The 19,370-nt window shown below is 32.9% G+C and overlaps 1 protein-coding gene across 1 annotated transcript; it reads left to right on the top strand.

Moving 5' to 3' along the window:
- The first annotated feature begins 2,210 nt into the window (after positions 1–2,210).
- On the top strand, positions 2,211–17,516 carry LOC145606085 (casein kinase 1-like protein 10). Its single transcript, XM_081662144.1, has 14 exons — positions 2,211–2,447; positions 2,561–2,601; positions 4,138–4,207; positions 4,316–4,464; positions 4,580–4,675; positions 8,352–8,422; positions 9,701–9,762; positions 9,852–9,915; positions 10,050–10,134; positions 16,390–16,516; positions 16,606–16,679; positions 16,771–16,840; positions 16,951–17,075; positions 17,229–17,516. The coding sequence occupies exons 1-14, from the start codon at positions 2,372–2,374 to the stop codon at positions 17,514–17,516; spliced, it is 1,398 nt and encodes a 465-aa protein (XP_081518270.1). The 5' UTR covers positions 2,211–2,371.
- Positions 17,517–19,370: the final 1,854 nt, after the last annotated feature.

Raw genomic sequence — 19,370 nt, 5'->3', positions numbered from 1 at the left:
TATTATTTAATAATAATTTTGAAATAACACTGTCAAACTTTTGAGGGTTTTAAAAAATAATTATCATTTAAGATTTTGGTGGCTTTTTTATATTTCTACAAAACCACTATATAGGCACATAACCAAATAGTACGTATTAAAACTACCAGATTTACCACCCATACCATAGGTGTAACTAATCGCTAATACAACTTCTATGCAAGAGCTAACTTTTTCGCGCGCATCACGCGCGTAGGATACCCTAGTATAAAGAAATGTAGGAGTTTATAGGTACTACGCAGCGGAAATAATATGAATCATATTCAATAAAGCACCTAATCTCAAGAATCACATGCATAACACACAAGACACATAATCATACCTTTGAAGCGTGAATTCCACGTAGTAATTTGACAGACAAATCAGGGAGAGAATAGAGCCCCAAGTGTTGCTCCTCTACTTAGTCCACGAGATTCGAACGAGCCGTCCACCAATACTAGATTGGTCGAGTGATTGAGGAAAACCGCGATCACCACCTTTTCGGATAACCCACCACCGCACGAATCACCACCACCATGAAACACCACCGTGCGCCGAGGAGGAGGAGAGAGTAGTGTGAGAGAGAGAACTTTGAGAGGGGTTGGGTTTCATGCATGTTTGCTTATTCGGGTTTGATCAGAAGATCAGTAAACTGCTTGCTTGCAAACCTAGGCACCTAGTCTATTTATAAACTCATTATAATTAGACTACGGCACGAAGCCCAAAACCCTCTATATGGCCGGCCACCTAGAGTGATGAGGCCCATGATGGGCCTCGTCCTCTGATGCTCAATTTAGCCCCTTTGTGTGACCTTATAGGATCCGTCCAATTGGGCTTTTGCCTATTTTACTAGTCCAAAGATAGTAAGTACCTCTAGCTATGGCAAAACTACAACCCAAATGTCCGGACTTAATTATCTCCATAATTTGATCTATTTATATATCTAGTAATTGCACACGACAAAGACATAACTCCTTCTGAAAGCACCACCCTCCTGTCGATGAGGGAAGGTGGTGCCGTGGTGGGTCGTTTTTACCGATGATTCTTGGCAGTTGTTGGTGGTTCCAGCAAGGCAGCAACACAAACAAAATTCTAGTGGTTGTGGGCGGTGATGGTAGATGGCGGTGGTCGTGGTGGCGTGGGTGATGTTGGCCGTGGTCATGGTGACGTGGGTTATGGTGGCAATGGTGGTTGATTATGTGGTGGTTGATGGTTGAGTTTGAGGCTTGGTGGACTTAGGAGAGAAAAAGCAATGTGGGGATGAGTAAGGGTAATTTTGTCCCTTCATCATTTTTGTTGGCGGTTTGATTAAAAACGTTGGCGGTATTTAGCAATCCACTAAAATAAAGATAGACTTAAACTTTAATCATACAAAATTAACCTAAAAAGAGTGTAAAAAACATTTTCATATTATTTACTTCGTATATTCAACCTTGATCCTCATCTCTCATACGTAATGCCTCGTAATGAATTGGTAATTAGCTATCACATAATCTACTTTCCTTATCTATTACACCATTACATGCCTTCACCCACTAAAAAAAATGCCTAATTAACAAATAAGACATTACCATAATTTTCACAATTATGAATAAATAAAAAAATAAAATTTGAATGCCTAAAAATGTGGTGGTGATGGAGAGAGAAATGATAAGTTTTTTTTTTTGAGGGAAAGAGAAATGATAAGTTAAAACGCAAAATACAAGAAAAAAATAAAAATCCAAATTCAAATCCAAATAATCATTATGAATAATTAATTTGCAAAAAAAAAAAAAAAAAAAAAAAAAAAAAAAAAGTCCCATATTTCTTTCTTCTTTGTATCTTTTGTTGTGATTTCTTTTTGCTTATCTTCCTCCTTATCACAAAACCCCTTTTTTAGAAAAAGAATTTTTGAGTCTTTGTTCCAATTCAATTTAGAATTTTTGGGTTTTATTAAATTGATATTTTTTTTTTTTTGGGTAATATGAATTTTACAAAGCTAAGGGTGCTTGGATATTTTCTTTATTTCTATGCGAACTTTTGTTGTAATTTGAGTGATAAAATTATTTATCATGCGAGTTTTTGATGATCTATCATGTGAGTTTTTGATGATCAAAAATTTGCATAATTTTATGAAAGGTAGTTGGATTGGTGATAATTTGATGAAATTTTTGTAGTTTAATATTATTAGTAATGGAGCTAATAAAAATGAAGAGATTTTTATTTGATTGGTTTCGGTGGATTTTAGTATTTTGTTCCACCAAAAAGGATGGTAGTTGAATTTCGAGGAAAATAAGGTTTGAATTTGAGGTTTTTGTGGTTGTTTAATTAATCTAAAAAATATTTCTTGGACTATTCAGTTGTCTATTATACGATGGATCTTGTGGTTGGTGCAAAGTTTAAATTGGGGCGTAAGATTGGGAGTGGTTCTTTTGGAGAGCTGCATTTGGGTATGTTCCTGATTGAATTTTAGCATTGTTGAGTTGTGTGTGTATTTGTTTTTTTTTTGGATGGAATGGTAATTATTCTTTATGCGATTGTTTCTTTAATTTGATGAAATTAGGGACCAATATAACCAATGGAGAAGAAGTTGGCGTCAAGTTGGTATGTGTTCTATATCAATAATATGTTATTTCATGTCACTTTATGTTAGGATGATATATATAATTGCTTACTTTTAGACTTCGTTTTTATCGATTTCTTGTTAGAAATATTTTGCTTCATGTCATTCATATTAGATATCGATAGATAATATAAACTGATAGATCTAAGCATATAATTAGGGGGCATCAGTCATATACAATGGTGTTTTCGTCGTTCTAGTTTTACAACAAAGCAACATCTAATGAATTATGAGACTTGCAAGTAATGTAACAATATTTAAATATATCTTCTACAAGGAAAAGTTAGGCCAAGCTTGACACACCCTTTCACTCATAGAAGAAAGTTAGGCTAAGCTTGACATATATCTTTTCATCAATTGTAGCTAGAAGAAATTAAAGTTATGTCAAACTCGGCACACATCTTTCCGCTCTCTCCCCCCCACCCCCCCCCCCCCCCCCCCCCCGACTAACATCTTAACTCGCTTTTTTGTACATCATTTTCCTTTTTTTTTTTTTGGAGATTTTGATTTATAAGCTCAAAGCCATTATTTGTTGTAAGCTTATTTCAACCTACCTATATAATTATAAAGAATTTTGCATAGGAGGCATTAATTTTTTAAATTGGAATAATTTTTTTATTTAGCTATTGTTTAAATTATTCTAATTGATTTTTTTTTTTTTTGAAACAAATGCTCATTGAATTTGGAACAATATATATATATATATATATATTCCGTTTTTCTTTTATTGCACCATAAGGACTTTCACACTATTCACTTAATCTTCTTTGACCATCTTTTGTGATTTATCCATTAGGAAAAACATAGTCATGTGGGATCTAGTTAGATTCGTCTTGAAATCTACTTTTCAAATATCAATTTTTATAATTTTTACAAAAGTATAATTAAAGATATTAATAGTTAAAGTGATGCATTGGAAAGCGTGACCCCCCCTTTTCTTATGGTGCAATAAAAAAAGAACGGAGGAAGTAATTTTTTAACATCTATGCATATTCAGTACACACATTTACTCGATTACTCCACTTTAACCATGTTAGGGGGCGTTTGGTTCACAAAATATAGGTATGAGGTATGGGTTTAGAATGACTAAAACCCATACCATATGTTTGGTTGTCAAAAATATGAATTTCAAACCCATACCTCAAACCCATGAGGTATGGGGTTTAGAAACCTTGGGGGGGAGGTGGGTTTGACTCATTCCATTCCCTTAGGTATCAAATAAAAGGAGAGAATAGTGAGATATTCCATTCCAGAATTAAACCAAACACATGGTATTAAGTATCAAGTTCCAACCCGATACCACCTTAACCCCATTCCTGATTCCAACCCCATACCACTCTGTAAACCAAACGCCCCCTTAGTGATTTATACGACAATTAAAAAAAGAGGCTTTAATTGTGACATTTTTATTAGATTTGTATTTATATATAGTTTTAAAATATAATCATTTTATAATTTTCACTTATTTGAGTTGATATATAAGTGACTATATCGTGCTTAATTGTGAATTTCATTAGGAATCTATAAAAACAAAGCATCCACAACTTCACTATGAGTCAAAATTGTACATCCTTCTTCAAGGAGGGAGTAAGTTCTTTTTGTGTTTATCTAGTTGATTATTTCATATGTCAATTACTAGTCTCAAGTATCTTATGTATATTTGATTTATACTTTAATTTATTTTATTAAATTAAGCTGGCGTTCCTCATTTAAAATGGTTTGGAGTTGAGGGTGACTACAATGTCATGGTGATTGACCTTCTTGGGCCTAGTCTTGAAGATCTCTTTAATTACTGCACTCGAAAGTTCTCTTTGAAAACAGTTTTGATGCTTGCAGATCAACTGGTATGTGGATGCCTTATGATTATAAGTTAACTTGATGTTGTTGTTATGTTCTTGTTTTATGTTATATGATGCTCTTAAGTTTTATTGTGTAAGGATATTGCCCATGTTTTTGTAGATCAGCAGAGTTGAATTTATGCATTCTAGAGGCTTTCTTCACCGTGATATAAAACCTGACAATTTTTTAATGGGCTTGGGACGCAAAGCAAACCAGGTACCTAATTATGTTTCCAAGTATAATAAAATGGTTTTTTTTTTTTTTTAATCAATATTCAAATGTTATGAATTCAATACCTCCTAATTTTTAGCTTAAAATTATCCATAAGTTTTTTGGCATTATTTTATGATGATGAGAGTCTTTCACTTACTTTTTATGTTGTATTTGTTTTTACTACTTGTTGGTGCCTTCACCATGAGAAAGTGGTGTGTGTGTGTGTGTTTGTGCTTAGTTCATATTTGTATGTTGCATGTGGAATGAACATCACATATATACCAAGCTATTTGTAGTTAAATATTGTGTAATATTATTTGTCATATGTTATTCATGTACAATATATATAGTTTGAAAAGGGCGATCGGAGCCTAAGAGGAAGAAGTGACATTATTTCCCTAAAAGAAATTAAGTTAGAAGAGATATGAAAGAAATAATGTTGAATACATGAAAGATAACTTTAAGATTAATATTTTAATATGAAGTATAAATGTTTTACTAGAATTAGAAGAAAAAAAATAAAGGGCAGCGTGACATGTGGTACTATTGATTTGAGTTTTATATACAAGGTATAGATCTTCAAGAAAGATGCTATTAAAAAATTTTGAGATAAATTATCTTCATAAAAAGACAAAAATGTTAATAATTTATTAATCTTATGTAGAGTTTGGTAATTATGTGCAATCATGTGTAAGCTCATATTAAATGTTCTTGACTTCTTGTAGAAACAATGTATGTCGTCAGAAATCCACCATTCAAAAGGTCTATCAAGGATTCAACATATGCGAGATTATACTTATTCAGTTTACATAAGAGAGGTTGACAAACTTGTTTTAATAGTCCTATGAAATTGCTAAACAAAGAATTTAAGAGGTTCCTTAAGCTAGAGAAGAATGATAAATTGATAATGAATATTTGATTTTCTACATGGAAGACAAGTATGAGGTACATAAAGAATAACAAATCAAATTACGGAAAGTCGAGGGATGTGTAAAGGGAGAAGAGGAACTCTAACACGATTATGGTCTGATTGTTGTAAAGCTTTATGTTGCTCATCCACCTTTATAGTCTTTTTTTTGGTTTTTTGTTTTTCCACAACAAGACTTTTGATTTGGAAGTTATTTTAATCTGCTTGAAATGCTTCTAATATTCAATCTTATTAACAACATCTTTTATCATCTTTATAATTTGCATTAAAGGTTGAAGGTTATTTTCTCACTATTAATTTTTTATTTTTATTTTTAGAGACATGCTTGTATCATTCAGATGAAATCATCATAACAATAACAACTCTTTTATTACTAAAGTTGGGAGCATTATTAATCAGGGAACAACTTATAGAAAGGAAAAAAAAAACCTACCCTTTTTAACAAAAAAAAAAGAAAAAAAAGAAAAAAAAAAAAAGCAAATTAAAAAAAAAAACATTTGACCATAGGGGATGGAACTAGTGATGCATTGCAGACCGTGGACCCTTATCATAGTCTAGCTCCTCTTTATCTAATTAGTGGCACCCACTATATAATTTTTATAATATACGAAGCATTATGTTTAATTTATTTTGACTCATGCGAGGGATACATGAGGAGATGTGAGGGTTACTGACAACTTACATAGCAATGAGAGCCAAGGATTTAGAAAAACACTTTATTGTCAATGGATTGCAACTAAAACTAGAACATGGATTTTGATGGGCTGTCGTTAAAAGTGATTATGGAAAGTTCAAGAACATAGTTCATTGTAATAAGAGGGTCAGAATGAGTAGCTTATGCATTATAATATCTTTAATGTTTGAAAGATAATCCATGGAATCAAATGATGGTTATTCTAACTTATGTTGCATAATGACTTTAATTAGTCTTAGGAGTTTTTGTTCAAAACCACTCCTAAGAGAGGTCTTTGTTTATTGAAAATAATCCTTAACCAATAAGTTTAAAATAAACAACCCGTAACTCAATGAACACATTTCCATAACAACCTTTATGTTGATATTGTATAATTAACCATTAGCGTAATAACATTATAGATTAAGTCCCTAATTTTGAAACTAATTCTAGCTTGAATAAAACAAAGTTATAAAATACCCTAACCCTTCAGCCATCACTTTCCTGAACCCTTCCATTTATTTTTTCTCTCATTAATCATCATCATTTTACCATAACTAAAAGCTTAAATGAAATTTATTCATTAGCTTCTTTTACTATATACGTATATGTTCTATTACTTTATTCCTTTTTTTTTTTTTTTAATACCACTACTCAATTTTTCATACATTCATAGAAATAATAAGAGTTTATAATAGGTCAAAATTTCGAATACAGAGGGTATAATGCTATACTCCGTAATATGTCATTATGATTTCAAAACACGTCATAAATGAATCTAGTTTTATAATACTTTCACACCTAATATGATAACATACCTACCTTTAAAGTTCTACGAGTACCAAACTTTTATGAACACTGTGTAGACATTTACACCCCTAAATATGTTTAATTACTTATTTGTCCTTATTAATGTTAACTGCATCTTTTTTTTAACTCTTAAGAATAGTGTGCGAACATTTATACCCCTAAAAATATTTATTTACATATATTCTCTTATTAATAATGCGGCCAACAAATAAATTTGTGATACAAAGTCAAGCCAAAAGAGCTCCCTAGACAGGGCTAGCTATGGCGTGTGCATCGCATGCGTTAGCTACTCTAGTAAATAATACTTTCTCAATTCTAATAATATTGCAACCAGGATGATATTACGTATTACATATCCAAAGGCATATTTTATATGTTAAATATCAATAACTATTTAAGAGTAAAATAATAAAAATAAAAAAAAGTTATACTGTGAAGGTATTTTCTTAGGTGAATCTAACAAAACCTGAGATGATTATATTTTACTTGGCATATAAATAATAATATGTAGTCAAGTAAGGTGATGAATAATGCAAAAGTTTAACTGTTGCAATATCACTTGAACGGAGGAATTATATTTTGTTAGATTGAAACTTTATTTCATGCATATGTTAAAAGTCAACTATAAACAAAAATCTAATAACATACGAAGTATAATCTAAGGCCATGTTCACTTTACCTTATTTTTTCTAAACTTAAATTATCTTTCCTGAACTGAATTTTTTTTTGCTGATCTTAAATAATTTTTATAAAAGTTAAATTAATTTTACTGATTCCCTTTTATATTTCTTCTTTAAAGTTACTTATTTTACTAGACTGAAATTAATTTAACTAAACTGAACGTAATTTTACTAAAATTAACTTATTTTTACTAAACTTAAATTATTTTACTAAGTGTTACTTTTTAAGGTAAAGTAAACAGGGCTTAAATATTCAAATTGAATTTACATGCCATCATACGTGGCCTGCTTATTTCTCATTGTATGAGAAACGAACTTGACAGAAATTTAAGTCATCACTAAGTGTCGTTGTCTCGTATGGTTATTTGTAAAAGTATAAAACTCAACTGACAATATAATTTGTGGATATACTTGAAATCATTTTTAAACCCCACAAGTATTATTTGCATTGCATTGTATATTATTTCACCATTAATAATTAATTATAAAATTGTAATATTTAGGTTATATAAGCCTTGGTTATTGGAGCTTTTTTATTAAAGATGTGATTGTATGTTATAACTTTACTTAAGTTTTTGTATATTACAGGTGTATATCATTGACTATGGACTTGCTAAGAAGTACAAAGATCTTCAAACTCACAAGCATATACCTTATCGGTATGACATGGCACATTTTTTTATTGCTATACGCGTGCTTAATCAAATCATAAAAGAAATTCATCAATTTTGTTATTATATAAATCATTTTTCTATAGGAGATTATCTTTATGTTATAATCCTTCAACTCTATCTTTATTTACTTAATACATTTTTCTTTTAAAGCCGTTTTCATAAATGACTTGATCCCACTATCCATGTATAATAATGAAATCAAAATCACTACCCACTAATTACAATAAACCTAACCCAAGCCCCTACTAAGTACTCTCTTCGATTTTAAATGTTATTCTTACTAAACACTATCTACAACTTTAGAGAATGTTCTAAAAACTATGGTCAAGTGGGTTCTTTTTTATTTATCTCAATTAGTACTTCTAAAATAGCAAAATTTTATAATTTGTATTAACATGCAATTAAAAATATTTACTATTTAAAAGTGGAAAAGAACTTGAAGAACATGATAAGAAAACCCCTACGTTTTAGAACAATTGACAAACTTTTTTGGTCATGTAATTTAAGAAAATAATTGGTGGGGATCATAAAATGAGTTATTTTCTATAAAATAAAGTTAGTGAATTTACTTGTGTTATTAAAATAGAGGATATGCATGAGTGTGTATAAACTTAGTAGACCATAGTAAGGTAAATATAATTTAATAATGATGGTATCTTTCCATTTATGGTTGTATGTCAAATATTTTAAAACGACCAAAAGAAGAAAATGTATCAATTATTTCGAAATTAAGGGAGTATTTTACTTCCAACTGTATACTTCCTCTCTTTTTTTTAGTTGACACCTTTCTATTATCACCGTTGCCAACGCATGTTTTTAACGATTAATATCACTAATTGTCAACATTGTAAAAATATAAAAAGTGGATATTAATTAATAAAATATACATTAAAATGGTTCAAACAAGATCCCACATGAACATGTGTTATCGTATCTATAAACCACAAAAGTGAGTCAAAACATGTTGTGTGAATAGTGTAAAAGTCAAACGATGTCAACTAAAAGAAACGGAGGAAGTATCACACAACAAAATAAGAGGTCAAATAAATTGTCTAAAAATTTGTGTCGATTAAAGTATGTCAAGTACATAGGAACAATGGAGCAAGTAGCTTAGTTTTGTTACTTTACTTTTTCTTCAAATCAAAGCTATATTCGAATGACAAGCCATTTTTTTTTTCAAGTTGAATATGTTTATTATTATTGCACTTAATTCATATGGAGTATCGTCTTTTAGAGCTTTTACTCATCTTGACCTTTCCGTAGGGAAAACAAAAATCTCACAGGCACTGCTCGATATGCTAGTGTGAACACTCACCTTGGCGTAGGTAATTTTGCAAATTATTTCATTTTTTTACCTTTATTAATGAAAGATATCTTATTAAAAACTCAATCTTGTTGTGTGATTTATGCATAGAACAAAGTCGAAGGGATGATTTGGAGTCCCTTGGTTACATGCTTATGTATTTCCTGAGAGGAAGGTTGGAAATTTCTTGCTTTGGTCTTGTGATGTTCTTTCTTTATTTTCTTATTATACTTTTAGGTTAATTTTTGGGCTGGTCTACCTTACATTCTTTTCGTGATCATTTTTCCATATTTCGTTTGTTCTTCGAAGCCTTCCATGGCAAGGACTAAAAGCAGGGACTAAGAAGCAAAAGTATGATAGAATCAGTGAGAAGAAGATGTTGACTCCTATAGAGGTTAATTTTGTTTACCTTGAAACTTGCATATATATATATATATATACATATATATATATATACATATATATATATATATATATATGAGCTCAATAGCATTGTACTTCTAATCATTCTATTTAGTGACATGAATCACACTTCATCTTTTGGACAAGTATAATGGTTGATGCATCATAAGTATATATGGATTGAATCAAGCTAAGCCTTCTTGATTGTTTAACTTGGCTATGTCCATATAATTTTCTCGATCTTTATCTATTTATAAGTGTTATATGGTGTTAAATTTTCGATGTCATATTATTTTACTAGCAATAACAGCAAAATTTGCACGTTAAATTACATATTTATACTTTATTAACAAATGATAATTTGCACGTTAAATTACATATTTATACTTTATTAACAAATGATTGATGTTGATAACTATGGATGTAATATTAAAATGGTTATCTTACACCAGTTTGGGAGCAATTTTCTTGATTAAAATATAACGTCTTTGAAGTAGTTAATGTGTGATTAATGTTCTTTAGCACTTATAATTAGAAGAACAAGTCTTGATAGAATACCCTTGCTTGAGATATGTTCTTTAGACACTACTAGAAAACTGTTGTTTCCTGATGGAAAAAATCCCTCGAAAACACCATGATTTCCGTCGGAAAACGGGGTTCCGACGGAATTCTGTCGGAAACCGTCATCGGAAAACCCTTTGTAGGTAAATCGACCTATTTTGACGGAAATTCCGTCGGAAACACTTTTCCGACAGAAATTTTGTCGGAATTCATGCGTCGGAAGAAAGTTTCTAGCCTAGAAAAATCCGTCGTAAATTTTCGACGGAATAGTATTCTATCGTAATTTTCGACGGAATGGTATTCTATCGTAATTTTCGATGGAATTTCAGTCAGAAAATGTTTCAGCCAAATTTTTTTAAAAAAACACGCGGCACCACCCCTAGCACGGCGTGTCACCACCCTAACCCCAATAGCAGACCACCACCGCCACAACCCCCCACATCAGCCACTACCAGCCCCTAACCCTAACTCTAACCCGAACTACACCACCACTGCCACTACCCCCCACATCAGCCACTAACACCACTAGTCCACCACTCAGCCCAAACTAACCCTAAGCCTAGATCTAAACTATCCCCACCCTTACCCAAACCACACTACCACTCACCCTAACCCAAACCACACCACCAATCACCCTAACCTGAACTCTAACCAGATTTAAACCCACCACCACCCTTACTCTAACCCGATTTAAACCCACCACAACTAACACCCTAACTCTAACTAAATTTCACAACCACCACCCTATCCTAGCCTAATTTCTACACCTCCAACCTCCGATTCAGATCCTTACACCACGGCGCCAAGCTACCACATCAGCACCCACCAGCTAACAACCGAAAATGTTAAAAAAAAAATTAAAGACTCGAAAAACATAACTTAGTAACCGAAATTGAGTTTGAATTCTTAAATTTGGTATAAATTGGCCAAATTCAACCATGAAAACTTTAGATCTACACTTTTCATGGTTGAATTTGACCAAAAAACCATTAATTTCGACCATAGAAAACACTAAGAAAGAGAAGTGGAATGAGGAAAGAAAAGAAAGAAGGAGAAGATGGTGGATAGGAAGAGATGGAAGAGTAGAGAGGAAGAGAAGAGGCGAAGGGAAATAGAGATGAAGGGGTGGAGGAGAGAGAAAGAGAAGGGATAAAGAGAGAAGGGGAGAGAAGTGGGGCGGATGAAATGAAGGGGAAGAATGAGGAAGTTTAGTCGACGGATTTTAGTTCCGTCGAAAAATTACATTTTCGACATAATATTCCGTCGGAAAGCCTATTTAGTCGCAAATTTCCGACGGATTGTTAAAATCCGTCGGAATTTCCGATGATTCGGACGAAATTTCGTGTCTGTTGGAACCAATCCATCGGAAATCAGCCTATTTCTAGTAGTGAGATATAACACATAATGTCAAAAAAAAAGTGAAGCAAATTCGTCGGAAATAACCGACGGAATAAAAATCCGTTGGAATTTCCGATGTTTCCGACGGAATTACGTGTCCATTGGAACCAGTTTGTCGGAAATCAGCCTATTTCTAGTAGTGAGATATGACACATAATAAAAAAAAAAAGTGAAGCATAATCTTTACTATCTATATGTTGCGATTTGAGATGTATGTTGTTGTAGATGCACTCAAAGGCTTCCATAAAATGCTTGATCCTTAATGTAGTTTTGAAGAGACTTTTTTTTGTAGATGACCATATTCTAGTTATATCTTCCTTCACGACTATACATTCTTGTACAGTTAGTTGCTTATGAGCATACCATCTTAAGTTAACCTCTAAGAGATTATTGAGGGCGGTGGGTCACTTTGATTTCTCATGAGTGCTACCTTAAATTATTATTTGTTGATTTTCTTATTGTTTGCGGTGATATATATTATAACTCATCTCCTAAGGGATCATTGTGGTTGGTCATTTAATTCTCTTAAGTAAGCCACCTTAAAGTTGAGTTATTAAGATTCACTAATTAGCTTTTCCTAAGGAAAAAAAAAAATCATGGTCACCATCCCCTTCACTGCACAAAGGCAATATTAGTGTTGAGAGTTTTACATTAGAGTTTGCTTAAATTTTGATTTATTTGAATTTTATGAAAAAGTGAAAAATCATTTCAAACATTTTCGACTAGATAAAAGGAGAGATGATAATCTCACATGCTTAAGACTTTTTTATCTATCAAGTTTATCATCTTACAATGCTTTTTTCATTAGGCAAGATCAAAGGCAAGGAGGATTATTGTTTTTTTTTTAAGTAGAACAGGGTTATGATATGTGCATAAATAACCAGCTGTGAGCTTGGTGACTTGCATTTGACTTATTCTGATGCTTTTGAATACCTGGCCTTTTTGGATTAACTTATTCAGATCTTCATATTCAAACATTACATCTAGATTATTTTTCCTTATTTAAGTTTAACTTTTATTTACAGTGTGTTTGGATATTAAAAACGGAAGGAAAAGAAGGGGAGATAGAGAATGGGAGGGAAGAAACGTCAGTTTTCCTTCCAAATCTCTCCGCTAATAGAGAGATCAATTTCTTAATTCTACATGGTGGCCTCCAGGTTTCAATTTTTCTACGTGAAAGATGAACTTTTTTCCAACTCTCTTTAGTGGCACCCAAGTCTTGAAAAATTATCCATAGTGCCCATTTTAAGATTTATGGCTAACCTTTATTATCAAAATGGTTAACCTTTGATTTTTTTAATTAAAAAATTATTACATAAACAATAAAATTTATTTATAAAAAAAAAACAACCAACTCAGCCACCACCACACCAAGTCGCCGAAACCCTAACCCGACAACCCAGTTGCCACCCAGACCTCTCCCTCACCCTCCCCCTTACCTCGGCCGGCCGATCAACCTCCACTCCTTTTTCGTTCCCAAATTCGACCACCCTAATCGGAACTATCCCCCTTTCCTTCTACCCCGACGACTCCAAACCCAAAACCTCTAACCCAAACCCGAAACCCCTTGGGCTAAACCACCCCCAATTCGTTAGGGTTTGAGTTTCAAGTGTAGGCTGGGGGTTTTGGGAGTTCGTTCTCGATTCCGGTGAGGGAGGTTGGCGGGAGTTGGTTCGCCATTTGCGGTGTTTATGGTTGGCTAGTTCTAGGCTGGACGGTCAACAGTGTTTGGTTGCGCTAGGTTGGTCGGTAGTGTTTGGATGGGCTGGGTTGGTCGGCAATGGGGTTTGGCTGGTCGGCAGGTGGTTTGGAAGTGGGATGGGTTGGTTGGCAATGGGGTTAGGGTCCCGACGTGGTGGTGGTGGCAGTGGAGATTGGCAGGCGGTTTTTTTATTTAATTTATTTAATTTTTTAAAAAATTAATTATGGTTAACTAAAAACTAAAAAAGTTAGCCATAAATCTTAAAATGGGCACTATGGATAATTTTTCAAGACTCTGGTGCCACTAAATTGAGTTGGAAAAAAGTTCGTCTTTGACGTAGAGAAATTGAAACCTTGAGGCCACCATGTAGAATTTCCCTATTAATTTAATCCCTCCATTTCTCTCTCCTCTAATTTCCTTCTTTTCTCATTTGTTATCCAAATGAAAGATAATCCATCCCTTTATTTCCCTTCTTTTCATTTCCCTCCATTCCCTTCAATCCAAAACACACCGTTAGTGAGTTGTTGATATGAATTTCCAAATAAAATCAAGATCAAAAGGAATATATGAAGCAATCCTTTAGTATACAACATACTTTAGGTGCCCTTTAATAGTTTACGAGATAAACTTATATGATCCTTTGATCCGTTTTTATATATTTGACATTTTGTTTATTTTGTTGAGTTGTATATGAGGCTCTCAAGTCATGTAGGTCGTAATATATTTTGTTTCCTAGATATATGTTTATCTAAGTGTATTTTTCTTCTCCACGCCCGCTCACGCTTTGCTGACCTATCGCGTGGTAAAGAGAAGAAAGTATGAAAGAATAGTAAACGGAGCACACCGCAAAAAGATTCTATATAGGGTAAGTCCCCCTTGAATTCAAGAAGAAGAAAATGAAGAATGGGAACGAAAAGAAATAAGGCGTGTCTAGCTCTAGTTTCGGATGAGCTTCTCCCAATTATGTATGGTAATAAAATAGGGAAACTTGCTTTGACCAAGACTCCACTTTTTACTCCGTCCATAAAGCGTATGAATTTCCTGGAATGTAGATAAACCAAAAAAAGGAATGAAGGAATAAAAATAGGAATTAAAGTACCATTGGAAAAAGGGGCACCTGTGGGAACATCTCTACTGACGAACCATTTCAATAGTACGGGTGCTGTCGTGCCACAAGGCACAACCATAGAAGTAATGAAAAAGAAAAAGTTATGTAGTTGGACCATCCGTTCGAGTTTCGCTTCTCTAGAGAAGATGACAGACCAAAAAAATAAAGTGTTCGCAAGGCATACCGAAAGGATACCAATTCTTAGATAAACTTTGGGGATATTATTATATTTAAGTTATCAAAGTCACCTTTAGTTAAGCCTTACAGTTAGATAGATATTAAGGAGAAAATTAAAGTTCATCTCCCAGATAAATGAGGGTTGTTTATTACAATAAAAAAATTAATAATAATTATAAAATGTACGTAGAGAAGCTTGATTTCTTGCTGGTTGACAAAAAAATAGTTAACAAATGCAAACTAAAGATTTGAACACCTGGTGAAAAAGGTAAATAGATGACATTTGGTTGAGGATGTTACGCCCAGACGTTTACCCACACCTAACCAACTTTAACTCACTTCTCTCTTCTTGAATCTTTTCTCTTTGTTTCTCAGTTCAAGGGAAGATAATCAATGGAGGATGATGATAAAGACTACCCTTTGGATTAACAACGCCCTTAATTACTCCCTTTGTTCTTGGGGTTTTCGTTTAATTTGGCGACTAAGCCACCAAAAATTGTTGATATAGGCCATGGGAGAGAGGAGAGAGAAAGAAATTGGTGGTTCATTGAAGTTTAGAGAATTGGTTGACAAAGGCTATGGGAAGGAGGAGAGAGAAAGAAATTGGTGGTTCGTTGGAACTCACCTCACACGCCAGCACGTTGCCCATCTTCCTCTCTCAAGAATAAGCAGCGATGACCTCTAATCCTAACGTTGATTGCTGTCGTCGATGCTCGTCAATTGGAATGTGTTCATCGTCACGGTTGGTAGCCTGGCTTCGTTAGTGGCGAGCATAATAATTGGAAAGACGTTTCCTATTTTTTTTAACACTATTAGTAGCCTACAATACAGGGTCGATTGCAATTTGCTAATTCACCCCTGTCTTTATTTTTGAAATGACATTTATAACCCTCAATATACTATGTTGGTTTATCTATGAGATTAACCTAGTTCAGCTTGAATTTAGGTATCATGTTATTGTCTTCTTTTTACAATTTTGGTTGAAATGTTTTTAAATATCCACCACAATTATTAATGTGTTGACTCTTGCTCATAAACTAATAGAGCTTGTAGTATATCTTCTGTTGGAATGAAGCTAATACTCCCATAAAAGTTGTCTAGTGGATTTACATTGCTTTGCTTATTTATTATTGTAATTCAATTTTCATTTGAGAATGTTATTTTTATGGTTATAAGAATATAATTTAATAAATTCCAATTAGTAAAGGCTAAACCAATAGTTTATTATGTGATATTACACAATAAAGTATTAACAAATTTGATTTGTTTACGTTTTATTGAATTCTGCAATTTACCTTTAGGTTCTTTGCAAGTCATACCCATCAGAGTTCACATCATACTTCCATTATTGTCGATCTTTGCGATTTGAGGATAAGCCCGATTATTCATACTTAAGGAGACTATTTCGAGATTTGTTTATTCGAGAAGGTGCCCTTGCATACTTGTTTATGTGTAAAGCTTTCCTTAAGGATATTTTATAGTATTTGCTAATTGTCTTTGGAACGACTTATATATAGGCTATCAGTTTGACTATGTTTTTGATTGGACAATATTGAAGTATCCTCAACTCGGTGCTAGTTCGAGATCAAAGGTTAGATGTGGTGAAAGTCTCTAAATCATGTAGCAATACCTTACCATTTTCTTTTTACTAGGCCAACTGAAATAGAAGCGGCCATTTGTAGGTACCTGCTGGAAAAACGGGTGTACATAGTGGAGTTGGGCCAACTATTGAGAGAGCAAATAAACATTCAGGTATAACAATGTTTTTGGAAACCATAGTTTGTTAAATTATTAACATGTCCTCCTTTTACTTTATTCATATTATTTTGACAGTGATACACATATATATGCTATGCTCATAGGTAAAGAGGTTCGTGAAAAGTACACTAAGGTTGTTGAACCTATCTCTAGGAAGAATTCATCAGGTGGGTATGGCGAGTCATCAAAACAAAAATCGGCAGAGGTGGTGACGTCCTCGAAAGATATGGTATACGCATTAAATTTTTAATTTTCATCTTTCCTTTGCATTTCTTTTTATCTCTAGTAACTACGAGGTTAAAACATTGCTCTAGCTAGGTTGTATTAAGCTATACTTTAATTATTCAATTAAATCAGTGAAAGTGTATTTTTCTCTTTGCAGCCTAATTCAATTAGAGGCAACCATACATCAACTCGGCTTAGTAGCACATCAAGGAGGGTTGTTGCATCTACCAACAAGTCTTGTTCTTCAAATGGAACTAGCGAGCGGTCTAATCGCTTAGTTTCAAGAAGTGGGCGCCTATCCACCAGTCAAAGATTGAAATTTGGGTCTGAACCTAGTAGATTAGGAACCCCTTCTCGTCCCCCAACTTCTAATAAAGGAGGTCTTGATGATGCTGTTCGAAGCTTTGAGTTCCTTTCAATTGGCAAGGAAAAGATTAGAAAATGACAAGTCCTCATTTTATGACAGGCTAAGAGCCGACTCTAAAATGATATACGGATTAATCTCATCATTCCCTATGGTATTTGAATTTAATATCTTGTTGTGAGTCTAAATTTTCAACAAGGTTTCATCAAGTTATTGATTTATTCAAAAGTTGGAGGGGCAATACAATGGGGGCTATATGGTATATGGCTTGCCTCATTCCCCCATTTTCCTTATTAAAGCTCTTATCACTTCTTTGTTTCATGCTATGTAATCGTATATTCTATCAAATGGTTGTACTTTTTATTAATTACTAATTTGTATAAAAAATTTGAAAAAAAAAATTATGTAGTAGCATTTTATCCAAATTACATTTGATGATTTCTATTGTAAAATCTTCTTTTGTAGAAAATGTCGATTGTTGGTATGGTGGTGGCACTTGTGTTCAAAGTCTATTTGTATTATTCCTTTCCACTTCATCTTACTTTTCCATAATATACTTACTTTTTCCATAATTAGATTTTGCACACGTTTGCCTGATTCATACATTGATCTAGAATTTGGTTAATCCATATCTTATTAAAATTACAATTATGTTGTTATCATTATAATTAGGATAATTGAATAATAGATTAATTTCAAGTTTTAGTCTAAGATGATGTTAAGTTTGCGGGATGCTTCTTAAATTCTACTGATTACATGTTGAACAGCCGAAAGATACTACGTGACATCTTATACAAGAGCTCTAAGAAGAAAGTTTAAATTCTATGATCAAGATGCCAAAACTCTGAAGAATGACCGTAAAAAGTGATGGCATACAAGATAAAGTTGAGAAGCTTATAGAAGCCATGGTTATATTTTGTAATAATGTTTGTTGAGGTTAAAATTTACAAATGATATGTTTGTCCCCTCGATCTAGTCCTCTACTCATGCAACAAATGCATCAAGAATTTTCTAAAAATATTACTAAACTCTTATGAATAGTATTGAGATGATTATGTCCCTAGAATGTTTATTTACATATTTACCCTTTTAATACGACTACATTTTTATAAATAGTATTGAGATGATTATGCTCCTAAAAATGGTTTTTGTTTATTTACCTCTTCTAAAAGTATGACTTAACTTTTATGAATAGTATTGATCCCCCTTAAAATATTTATTTTATCTCAAACTTTAAGTTATTTTGAGATTATTCTTATGAATAGTATTTGGACAATTACACCCTTTAAAATATTTACTTATCCCGTTACATATTATGTGCAACATATTCCAAAAACGGAAGTTACACATTACGTGCAACATATAACAAACTTGTCAGATAATATGGAACTCCTCAGATTGGAGTGTATTCCATTGATTTCAATATATAGGGTTACAGGTATGAGATCTAATCTCGTTAGGAAATCTCAAGAGATGATTACAATATATATACAAAATATATCCGACTATAACAAAATGTCTAGAATTTTAATCCTATATTCTACCAAAACTAAAACTTTCCTATTTTAGTAAAATTTTTTAAATAAAATTACCAACATGCCGTTACTAAAATTCAATTAGCACATTAAATTAAAGCAAATGTTATTAATACCTTCAATTGATCTAATGATTTTTACCAAATTCAACCCCAAACTAATTATTCAGATTCATCCTTCCAAGTTCCAACCCCAATAATCTACCCCTGTACTTTCATTCTCACTTATTTCTCACCATCTTCTTCAACCATCACCTTTAATTGCAAACACCACCACCAACCCACCACCACTACTACCACCGTACCGATCTCCACTCTATCTTCATCGATTTACCCATAGATAATTCCCCATCTCTTTGTTCATCACCCCTCAAATTCAACCACCACCTTTGTAACACCCC

Source organism: Chenopodium album, chromosome 22 (genome assembly GCF_948465745.1).
Source record: "Chenopodium album chromosome 22, dcCheAlbu1.1, whole genome shotgun sequence".
NCBI classification, from domain to species: Eukaryota; Viridiplantae; Streptophyta; class Magnoliopsida; order Caryophyllales; family Amaranthaceae; genus Chenopodium; species Chenopodium album.
The sequence above is the reverse complement of the archived record's forward strand: the minus strand, read 5'-3'. Positions and strand labels throughout refer to the sequence as shown.